The 12,321-nt window shown below is 42.5% G+C and overlaps 1 protein-coding gene across 1 annotated transcript in view; it reads left to right on the top strand.

The window, feature by feature from the left end:
• The first annotated feature begins 1,471 nt into the window (after nucleotides 1-1,471).
• ankrd50 (ankyrin repeat domain 50) overlaps nucleotides 1,472-12,321 on the top strand; it is an 88,044-nt gene continuing 77,194 nt past the window's right edge. Inside the window, exon 1 of the mRNA XM_052044886.1 lies at nucleotides 1,472-3,487. Within this exon, the coding sequence (XP_051900846.1) occupies nucleotides 3,027-3,487 (461 nt within the window). The 5' untranslated portion in view covers nucleotides 1,472-3,026. The remainder of the gene's footprint in view (nucleotides 3,488-12,321) is intronic.

Below are 12,321 nucleotides of genomic sequence, written 5' to 3'. Positions count from 1 at the left end.
TACAAGTCACATTTAATCTTTTTTCCTCATTCCTTAAATCCCAGATCTTCCAGTCACCAATTTAAGGTAATCTTGAATGCACAGTCACTAACTGTTGAAACGAAAGCCATTGCCTTGCCATTCATAAGTAAGAAGGTTTACTTACTTTCCTATGACAAACATCATTCAGCTCATCAGTCCCATTCTTTCTTATTTCCTTGTAGTCTGCATCTCACTTACCCATCAAATACCTTTTTTTTTGCCACTTTACCTACCAAGGGTTAAGTTACAGTAGCCAGTCTTTGGGATGCAAGAGAAAACCAGAACACCCAGCAGAAACCCACACAGTCACAGAGAGAACATGCAAACTCCACTTAGATCAGGAGCAAATCCAGGAGTAGGGAGCCAGCAGCAAAAATGCTTCCATTTACCCAGTCACATTCATTTCAAATGCTTAACAACTTCAATTATATTCATAGAATCACAAAAACACACAGCACAGAAACAGTCTCTTTAGGCCCACTTCATCCATGCCAACCATAATGCTTATATATGCTAATCCCATACGACCACAACAGGGCAATGTACCTCTTTTTCCTTCATATCCAAGTACCTGCACAAATACCTTTTAAACATCATAACTGTATCTGCCTCCACTACCTCCTCTAGTAGCTCATCCCAAACATTCACCACCCTGTGTGGGGGGAAAAAAACTTACCCTTCATTATCTCCTTTGAATTTCTCCCCTCACATCTTAAATCTTTACTCTCTAGTTCTAGACTCCCCTGCCCTGGTGAAAAATCACAGACTATCCTATTTATATCTCTCATAAGTTTATACGCCTCTATAAGGTCACCACCCAGCCCCCTCCAGCCCAATGAAAATAAACCCACCTAATCCAACCTCTCTTTACTTTCCATCACCTTCAATCCAGACAACACCCTGGTGAATCTCTTCTGTACTCTCTCGGTCGCCACCACATCCTTCCTGCAATGTAGCAACCAGAACTACACACAATACTCTAAATATTAGACCCTGCATTTTAAAGAAAGAAATACTTCCCGTTTTTTTAAAATATACTTGCATCTTCAAACACAACAGCCTTAATTAAATTCGCGGTTAACCAATTACTTTCCCTGCCAGCTCCTGCCGCAAACAAGATTTCACCTCAAGCATGTGAAGTCTGCGCAGGCGCCACAAATTGCACCAGTGCATCCTGGGACTTGTAGTTTGTTATCAGCTCACTTACATGCTTCGGCTGGATTTTCGAAGGTTAAAGCGTGTGGTATTGGAATGACGTTAAAACGCCCCTGAACATGCCGCGTATTGTGTTTTTCAAGGACCGTTTTTGCTGAGATTGTCGCCTATGGTGCAGGGGCGGCAGGACTACAAGTCCCAGAGTGCAGTGGGGGTGGGTGCGGTGGATGGAGCTGGGGCGGTTGGAGGGGGCGGGGTATCTGCCGCTCGCTCGCGCAGCCTGTGCTGTCCGAGTGTAACGGCTGCTCCGCGAGCGCGGGGGACGGACGGGGCGAGCGAGCGCCAGCAGCCGCCGCTGCCGCTGCTCTCCAGTAGGAGGAGAGGCGCCGCGGGACCGGCCTGACGCAGCCAGCCGCTCCACCCACCTCCCCGCAGGGTTAGGGCGGAACACTCTGCCCGGGACTGCCTCCAATTAGGCTCCAGTGAGGAGGAGCCGTTGACTGGAGAGACCGAGGCAGAAGGAGAAAGCGATAGGATTCCTGGCACTGGGAGCGGAGCAGGGGATCGGGAGCACGGAGTGGGAGATCGGGAGCAGGGGATCGGGAGCACGGAGCAAGAGATCGGGATCAACAGGGAGCAGGAAATCGAGATCGATCGGGAGTAGGGTGCAGGGGATTGGGATCAGCCGGGAGCAGGGGATCGGGAGTACGGAGCAGGGGATTGGGATCAGTCGGGAGCAGGGGATCGGGAGTACGGAGCAGGGGATTGGGATCGGGATCAACCGGGAGCAGGAGATCGGGAGTACGGAGCAGGGGCTTGGGATCAGCCGGGAGCAGGGGATTGCGATCAATGGGGAGCGGGGTGGTATAAGGATCAGCCGGGCAGGGGGTCGAGATCAGCCCGGTGCTGGGAGCGGGGCAGGGGATCGGGATCAACCCGGGAGCGAGGAGTGGAGCAAGGGATCGGGATCAGGATCCGCCCGGCGCAGGGAGCGGGGCAGGGGATCGGGATCAAGATAAAGGAGCGGGGATCGGGATCAAGATAAAGGAGCGGGGATCGGGATCAGCCAGGGAACAGAACAGACGATTGCGACCAGCCCGGCAGTGGGAGCGGGGGCTAAGGTTAACTCAGGACAACTCTCCCGCAACATTTTGAGACGTTGGCTGGTTCTCACTGGAGTGGCTGCATCGGAACAATTCTCATCCCGATCCCAGGATCTCAAGTCTATCAAGTTTATACTGGGCAAGCGGAAGAACAGTGAGTATTTGGCCTGGGAGGCTGGAGTTAGTCGCTCTCGCGTAGCGACTAAGTGAGGAAGACAAGAGCCTTGCACCACTGGAAACTCCTCGTCCTCCTCTCGAAGAAGCTTTGTTGTGCTGGGTTTACGATGTGGAGGGCTCCTAAAGATCGCGGACAATTGCAGTCGGTCTGCAAATGAAATAATCCATATGGAGCTACGATGAAGGCAACGATGAAGAGAGGGTCGAGGATATTGATCATTTTGAGATTCGTGGAAGAATAAAACTAAAGAAAACGACTGATAAGAGAATAAAATATAAATGGATGGATATTGTACACAACGTCCACTCATTATAATGTGGCTAATGTGTAACACTGTGAACACACTTACTGGATTTGTCACTGTTTAACCAACAAAGAGTAACCAGAGGACAAAAATGGCTCAACTTTCGCTGCAGGTGTTTTACTGCAGGAAATATTAACGAGTAATTAATCCGCAGGCAATTCTGCTTTTTTGGTTAGATCTTGTGTCTTTTGTATATTAAATCTCCCAGGCGTTATGCATTAAAACTGTAACGTCGCACCGAAAGAAAATCGCCTCTGCACGCAAAATGTCTCAGAGTTTATTACAAGGAAAGCGGTTTTTCTGCAGGGAGTGGGTTTTCCATAAACTCCAGCATTGTCTTCAAGAAAAGAACAATGGAAAAGCATTTGGGACCTCTAATCCCAGTGGGAATACTGGACCCTCGGGGAAAAACACTGGAGGAATCGGGGGTATTTTGGTCGTTGGGGGCCCCGGGAGTGGAAAAACTGCGCTGTGCACTGAGTTGGTTTGGCCCACCTGTCCACAGCTGGTTCAGCGGGGACTGCACCGGCAGACACTCGCCTTTCACTTCTGCAAAGCCCAGGATGCAGACACGCTCTGCGTTAGCAACTTCATACGAAGCCTTGTTTCTCAGATTCGTAACAGCAGCCTGGTCCAGGGATATGAAGAGAAACTGCGAGATCCGACCGTCCACAGCGTGCTGCAGGCTGGCGAATGTGAGAGGAATCCCGGGGAAGCGTTTAAAAGGTACAGTGCGGTAAAACCTGAACATAATCCTTCTGAGAAAGATATTTTAATATAAGAAATGGCATACTGCCTATGTATAAATGAATGTTTTAATCCAGAATATTTTAATTTGCTTTTACAAATAATTCCTATAAATGGTCATATAATTTATGTGAATAACTTAAAGACTGTGCTGATTCCATAGACAAAGTTGGGATTCTGTTTCTGCAAACCTACATTACAAATTTCTCACTTTATAGATGCAGAGGTAATCCTGTCATAAGGTACTTAGTCTTAATGATGAGGTGGCAATCCCACATTGTGCTCCAAGTTTTACATGGTGCTCTGACATTTTGCACCTCTTACTACTTCTGTCTTTCAGTTAGATCAACACCACATCCAATTTACCCACCCTCTGGATGCCCTTATCTAACAATTCATCAGTTGACACACGTTTTTTTTCAATATCCAGATGTGGAATATAATTAGTACCAATAAAATTAACTGGGATAGTTTATGCTGTTTTAGCAGATGAAATTTTAAATGTTTTAATAGTGCTTTATGCAATTATACTGCAAAGCAAATGTGATGAGGTTTTTGAGGTTTTCTGCTGCAGTGTGCTTAAAATATGGGACTGAGACTGCACCCCATAATTTGAGTCATTGTAAAGATAAAGCTTTCCCATATGGAGCCAAAGCTGTGTTGCCTGTGTTCTAATGTGTACTGTTCATCTATCTGTAATTGTTTTTCTATGTTAGTTCCCATTTAAAATTCTCACCCTAGTTTACAAATCTCTCCATGGAACATCAAGTCATGATTGACCAGTTCAAGATGCTTTGGCAGTTTTAGACCTCTTTACGACCAAAAACAAGATCTAGCAAACTATGATACAAGTTATGAAATCAGGAGAATGTTACATCTGAAGTATTGAGTTCCTATAAAAGTTTTTTTTTGTGTGGCCATTTTCTCAGTTTCTGTTTCCTTCTCTATCAATTTGGGGGCTGAGGAAAATCTTTTCATTTGCAACTATTTCAAAATTATTGTTTTCCTTCTTAGAAACCCAAGTACTCTAGAATCTGAAATTGCTTGTGCACAGCTACGAGTTGAACTAGCTACCTGAACGTGCTTCAGTATTTTTTCCAGTCACTGACTCTCATGGCTATTACAGAAGAAAACTTGCTACTTCAGTTTATTTTGTATAGACTTCATTAAATTTTATAGCCTCCCGAGGATAATAGTCTCTTGTAACCTATAAAGTCTTAGAGACTTTATTTAGGATCTGGCGCAGTCATGTACATATTGGAAATACATACTGGAAGTTGGTAGGGTTAATGAACTGCTGCACATTTTTCTCTAGCGGATGAAACTCGACCTGTGTAATATGTGTAATGATATGGCAGTGCTCTTGCCACATGTTTTATTAAATAAGGATAAATTTGGTATTGTATTTGGTTTCATGTGGAAATTTTTAATAAGATGTCAGAGTTGCCACTATTATCGTAGGAATTTTCAACACAGGAGGCCATTTGGCCTATCATGACCAAACCAGCTGAAGAAGAGCTATTCAGCCCAATCTTGTTTTCCAGCTGGTGATTTGTAGGCTTGTAAATCATGGGACATCGTACACATTTATGTACTTTTTAAATATAATTAGAGATTTTCAGGGTGTAAGTTCCAGGCTCCCAAGATTCTAGGCAACAAACAGAAATTCACAAATCCCCTCTGAATTTACTGATTAACTTGCATCTTTGCTCCCTATTTATTGACCTCAGTGCTAAAGGAATTGTGTCTACCTTATTCACCCTATCAATTTCCCTTCGTGCTTCTGGTTCAAAGAAAGTGACCCCAGTCAAGCCCATCTTTCCACATTACTGAACTACTTCAGCTTTAACATATTCGTAAATCTGTCTTGACCGCACCCCCCCCCCCCCCCCACTCTCCCCAACATGTAATCACATCCTTCTTGTAATATGATGACCAAAGTGTACCTAGTACTATAGCTGTGGCCTAAATAATGTTTTATGCATTTGGCAGGCAGAGGCATTGTAAACCTCTCTTTTTAAAAAAAATTCCATTGGCAGCAAACAAATAGCTGCTGCCAACAGCATTTATTGCCTGGTTTGCTGTTTTGAACTTGGCTCCTAGCTATATAGACAAGTAATACAGTTTCCATATTGCTGATATGATGAAACTTTTGCTTCAGCATTGGGAAAGGTTGTGCTCAGATTAACAAGTTACTTATGCATGCATTTACCATCAAGCCAGGCAACTAACCCTCATTCAATCAGGATTATAAATGCATGCTAAAGGTAACACTATATGTACCTAAAAATGAGGTGCTAACTCAAAGTAAAATTTAAATAGCAGAAGCAGCATACTTTAAATAGAAAAAAGCCATCTCAAAACCAAGGGATAAGATCAAAGCTCTTGTTTGGTAGGATGCAGTCAACAATGCCGGTCACCAATTAAACAGGAGAAATAGGATGTGCCATGAACATTCCCATCATGAACGATAGTTGAACCGAGCAAATGAGTACAGCCCATCTCCAGGTAACAAACAGTTTCAATTTTTATACCAATGTCCATAAGTCAATTTTGTCTGTAAATCAGAAAATATACAAAAATCATTAAAAATGGTAACCATACCTCCACAGTATTATAATGTATAGCATCTAAAGCACACCAGACTGACAAAGAACAATTACTAAAAGTAGAAGGGGGGAGAAGAGAGAGGGAGGAAGCTGGTTCTGCCATATGTAGGAACAAACATATGCATGTATACCGGACTTTGAATTTAATAATATTATGGGAACTTGTTTCTACGTAGAATGTCCATAAGTCAGACATTCGTAACCCAGGGATATGCCTAAAACATTCACAATTATTTTCTACCAGATATGCCAAATGATCCACCTTGTCTCTATCTTGAGGTCTCGACCATCATAGAAGCTAGTTATTAGCCAATTCAATCCATTCCAGGTGGCATCAAGAAATGGTTAATGTTCCCTCAAGAAAAGGACTGAATGCACTGAACATAGAACATAGACATAGAACAGTACACCACTGGATAGGCCATTCAGCCCATGATGTTGTGTCAATCTTGATGCCAATTTGTACTAAATGTCCTCCTGTGTATCATCCATTCCCTTCATATTCATGTGTCTATCTGAAAACCTCTTAAACTCCACCAAACTGCCTGCTTCCACTACTGTCCCTGTTAATCTATTCCAGGCATTTACTGCTCTTTCTAAAAAAAAACTTGTCCCTCACATCACCTTTAAACTTACTTCCTCTAACCTTAAAAGCATGTCCTCTGGTGTTTGACATTTCTACCCTGGGGTACAGATTCTGACTATCTACCCTATCAATGCCTCTCATAATTTAGAAAAATCTCTATCAGGTATCCCCTCAGCCTCCGACGCTCTAGGGAGTATAACCCAGGTTTCTCCAACTTTTCCTTACAGCTCATATCCTCTAATCCAGGCAGCATCCTGATAAACCTCTTCTACACCCTGTCCACAGTCTCCACATCCTTCCTATAATGGGGCGACCAGAACTGCACACAATACTCCAAGTGCAGTCTGACTAAAGTTTTATATTGCTGAATACAAAAAAAATCATGTCCTTGTATAACCTGATCTGGAAAACATTCAGGAAGAAACTGTTAAGAGACAATTGCCAGAGAAATTTCACCTCAAGAAAGAATCTAAACACCTCCCCACAATATTCAACAACATTACTAAAATTAATCTCCTTCCAACAATATCGTGGGGACTGACACTAACCAGAAACTACATATTCAGTAGCTCAAGACCAGGTTTTCTGTGGAAAGCATCTCATCTTTGGACTCTTCAAAGCTCTTGCACCATCTGTAATGTGGAAGTAAGGAATCTGAAGTGCATTGTACTAGATGATGACGTGCTCTCCAATTGCCTTGATGAGTCCAGGCCCAACAACACTTGAAGCTATTCACCATACAACAAAGTGCCCTAACCATGATTTTAAATATATACTTCCTCTACCACAAATGCACTGAGGTTATTGTGTTTACCATCAATTAAAAATATTTCAGCAACTTGTGAAAATCTTAACAAGCATCTCAACCCACAACAGGTATCAGCTAGAAAACTCGAGTCATTAGATACATGGGAACACTGCCACCACAGGATCTTCACCAAATCACATACAATCTTGATTTGAAAACACATCATTATTTGTTCATCTTGGCTAAGGTAAAAATCCTGAATTCTCTCTCCCTAACAAAAAGACATTTGAAGTACGTTAACCCCACAGATTGCAACAGTTCAAGAAGGTGGCTTAGACATCACAAAGGCATTTAGGGATGGATAACAAGTCTTGGCCTTGTTATTAATATCCAGATCAAATGCATAGATTGATTTTTTTTAAATGTACAGTTGCTTTAAGATATGTCAATGTTCAAATCTAACAACAGCATGAACCGACTTCGTTTTGTAAATGGTTTTAATCTGAAGTGTCATTAAGAATCTGTTATCAATTTTGCTCTAAGTGCAGAGAGAGTGATGTCACTGTGAAAAGATACAGACTCATTCACCAGTATAAACTTTTATACTGGACACTGGATGTTATTCTCTGTCTTCCCTCCCTTCATTGCATCCTAGACCATGTGAATTAACAAGACAAAGGACTGCAGATGCTGGAATCTAGATGAAAAGCACTATGATGCTGGAGGAACTCAGCAGGCTAGGCAACATCTGTGGAGAAAAGCAGGCAGTTAGCATTTCGGGTCAGGACCCTTCTTCAGGACTGAAGATAGGAAAAGGGGAAGCCAAGTATATAGGAGGGAAAAGTGGAGCAGTGATTGGTGAACAAAAGAGGGGAGGTGGGGTGGGCACAAGGTGGTGATAGGTAGATGCAGGTAAGAGTTAGTGATAGGCAGGTGTGGGGAAGGAGGGGAGAGCAGATCCATCAGGGGATGGGTCAAAGGTAAGGAGAAAGGAGAAAAAGGGGTAGGAAAAAGAGAGACAGGCTAGGAAAGGGAAGAAAAGAAGCATGGTTGTGGGGGTGGGGTGTAGGGATGACTTAAAAATGGGAGAATTCAATGTTCATGCCGTTAGGCTGCAAGGTTACAAGATGGAAAATGAGGGGCTGTTCCTCCAGTTTGTACTTGGAATTCTCCTGGTGGTGGAGGAGGCTCAGGATTGACATATCAGTGATAGTGTGAGAGGGGGAGTTGAAGTGACTGGCAATGGGGAGATGCAGATCGTGATTATGGACAGAGCACAAGTGTTCTGCAAAATGGTCACCTTGTCTGCATTTGGTCTCACCAATGTAGAGGAGGCCACACTTAGAGCACCAAATGCTGTGGATGATATTAAGGAAGGTGCAGGTGAAAGTCTGTCTCACCTGAAAGGACTGCTTGGGTCCCTGGATGGAGGTGGTGTAGGGGCAGGTGTTGCACCTATGGCGGGGGCGCTGGAAAGTTCCCCGGGTGGGAGTGGGATGGGTGGGGGTTGGGGGAGGTGTGGAGGAGTGAACTAGGGAGTCGCGGAGAGAGCAGTCCCTGCAAAAGGCAGAAAGGGGTGGGAAGGAGAAGATATGCTTGGTAATGGGGTCCTGTTGGAGATGGCAGAAGTGGTAGACAATCATTCTCCACCACTTCTTGCCTACCAGCATGAACGTTGAATTGTCCCACCTTAAGTAATCCCCACATCCCTTCCCCACACTGCCCCCAACCATGCTTCTTCTTTCCTTCCCTTTCCTAGCCTCTCTCTTTTTTCTACCCCTTTTTTTTGCTCTCTCTCCTTACCTTTGACCCATCCCTGGTGGATCTGCTCTCCCCTCCTTCCCCGTACCTGCCTATCACTATCTCTTACCTGCATCTACCTATCACCACCATTTCTCTCCTGTGTATTGGGCTTCCCCTTTTCCTATCTTAAGTCCTGAAGAAGGTTCCTGACCCGAAACGTTGACCGCCTGCTTTTCTCCATAGATGCTGCCTGGCCTGCTGAGTTCCTCCAGCAACATCATGTTTTTCATGTGAATTAACAAAACTGTTCCGGATTAAGTATTGTTGTTATAATTGACAGTGCAGTTTGTAGATTTTGTATTTAGTCACCTTCTACTTAAGAGATAAGTGTTGTCAGTGAAGGTGACAGTACCATTGTTTCTTTTATCAGCATTTTATTTAAAAAAAGATTACAATCTATGTTAATTGGCAGCACAAGATTAAGAAATTAAAGCGATCCGACAATAACTAGTAGGGGAGATCCAACTGGACCTTTGGCAGTGAGGTCCAAATTCAGAAGACCATCTTACCTTAGTAGAAGAACAGATCCCACCCATGAAGGTGAAAAAAATGCTGTCTTTGTTGGAACAGTCAAAGACTGACTCTTTCAGGCAATCCAAAGCATTTTAAAAACCATTTTCAAAAAAAAAATTTGCAAAGAAATAAAAATTTAAAATGAAAACAAGTTTATGTTGTATGCTATGTATTTTAACATATGTTGCAATTGAGATTTTGTTCTAGTGGCCAGATGGAAAAATATCAAGTGCATGTTTGGAATGACTCTGTCTGATCTAGTTTGAAAACTCAGAGGCACATGCCTTTAGTATTTAATTTGTGTTTTGCTGTGCGTAATGGAAGTGCAATGTGATCCCTTGCTTCTGTCTACCACAAAAATAGTAGGAATTCAGAACAAAACAATACTTAAATATTCACTTAGTCTGAGAGAAGATCTATCCTGAATCTGAAATATGAAACAAGTTCATGTTGTGACATGTTTGGGGAAGAGAAGTAACGTGAGATTCTAGTTAATTTGTATATTTCTTTAATTTAATCATTTTTCAGATTCTGGGTACCACTGGCAAGGCCAGTATTTGTAGCCCATCCCTAATTTCCCATTAGAAGTCAGTAGTGAGCTGCCTCCTTGATTCACTGCAGTCCTTCTTGTGAAGGTACTGTGGAGCGAAATTTCCAGGATTTGGACCAAGCGACAATTAAGTACTGACAATATGTTACCAAGTTGTGATGGGTGTGTGACTTAGAGGGAATCTTGCAGGTGGTGATATCCATTACACATGCTGCTCTTGTCCATTTTGGCGGTAGAACTTGTGGGTTTAGGAGGCGCTGTCAGAGTAGCATAGCTGAGTAATTGCAGTGCAGTGTTAGGCACATTGGAAATAGCGCACACTCCAGTTAAGGTATGCCAGTTGTGTAGGGAATGAAAATATAAGGGGTGGATAGGGCACCAATCAAGTAGGCTGCTTTATCTAGGATAGTGTTGAGTTCATGAGTGCTATTGGTGCTGCATTCATCCAGGCGGGTGGAGGGTATTCTACATTATTCCTGACTTATGACATCTGCATGGAAGAAGAGCTTTGGGTATCAGGTGACTCACTGGTTAGAAGATATTCAGCCTCTGACCTGCTCTTGTAGCCACAGCATTTATATGGCTGATGCAATTGAGTATCGGCTCCAGGGTATTTATGATTTGGGTCTCAGCAATGGCAATTCCATTGAATATTAAAGGTGGAAGGTTAGATCCCTTGTTGAAGGTGGTTATTTGTATCACAAAAGTATCAGGCGATTTTAATTGCCATTTATCAGGCTATGCCTGAATTTTTTTCTGGGTCTAGCTTCATGTAGGTATGCACTGGCTTACTGGCTACAGTGTCGCATATAGGATTGAACATTATGCAACTATCTACCAAGATCTGGAATATAATGGAAAGAAGCTCCTTGATGAAGCATCTGAAGATGGTGGACCAAGGGCACTGAAACTCCTGCAGTGATATCCTAGGGTGGAATGAATCACCTCCCATAGCCACCACCATTGTCCATTGTGTGAGTTGTGATTCAAACCATTGGAGTGTTTTCCATTACTTTACCAGGGTTCCTTGATGCAACACTTGGTCAAATGCTGCCTTGATGTCAAGGACAGTAACTCTCATCTCATTTTGCATTCTGGCTCTTTGGTTCATGTTTGGACCAAATTGAAATGATATCTAGGAGATTTGTAGCTGATTAAAAGAAATGTTGTCTTTATTCCTGACGCTTGCAAGTGATGTCAAGTGTTATATTGGAATACTTGCTGAGGAAATGGTATCCTCAACACACTTTTATAAAGCTTGTGCTCTCTTAGGAATTGTAATTTCAGCAGTGTTTGCACAGCAAGTGGACCCATTTCACTTGCTGGCTGTATAATTTGCTGGAAAGTCTTGGCTGGATTTGCTGTTGAATTCATTGCTGTTGAATTGTTATGTGATTTATTTATTCTTATTAAGGGAAAACACTTAGAATAAAAGGCAGATGTTGAATGAAATTGTCATGTGGTATAATTTTTTATAATTTAAAATATTTCTATCTCAGTAGACGTGTTAAGTAGTTGTTCGATTCTGACATTAATTGTTGCTTGATATACTTGCTCTATTGAAAATGCCATAAAAATGTTTTATCTAATTATGTAAAATATCTGTTTATAATTCTCAGTATTCCAATTCATAAATTAACCCTGTCACCTTGTACTGTGCGGTTCAGGATAGCATTAAAGAGAAACAAATGTGTCTTAAGAGTCTTAACCTGTGAAGGACATAAGTTACTTTGTCTGAGAGAGGACTAGGGAACTATGTTGTTGCACATTTTTTAATGTACGGCATTAGGCAAAGTCTTCCTTTGAAACTGATTATCTGTATACCTGTTTAAGCATTAGGATCTGAAAGTTTTCGCTGTTCTGAGCATTAGTGAAATATTGAATAGAGCCATGCAGAACAGGACAAATTGCTGGAAGAGGGAGGAGGATAGAAAAAAAGACTCTTAGTAGAAGTCTATATTGTTCTAGGATATTAAGAAACCAATTCTCCTCATTGGTCAACAG

This window comes from Pristis pectinata, chromosome 2 (genome assembly GCF_009764475.1).
Source record: "Pristis pectinata isolate sPriPec2 chromosome 2, sPriPec2.1.pri, whole genome shotgun sequence".
NCBI classification, from domain to species: domain Eukaryota; kingdom Metazoa; phylum Chordata; class Chondrichthyes; order Rhinopristiformes; family Pristidae; genus Pristis; species Pristis pectinata.
This window is presented reverse-complemented; position numbering and strand designations above follow the sequence as displayed.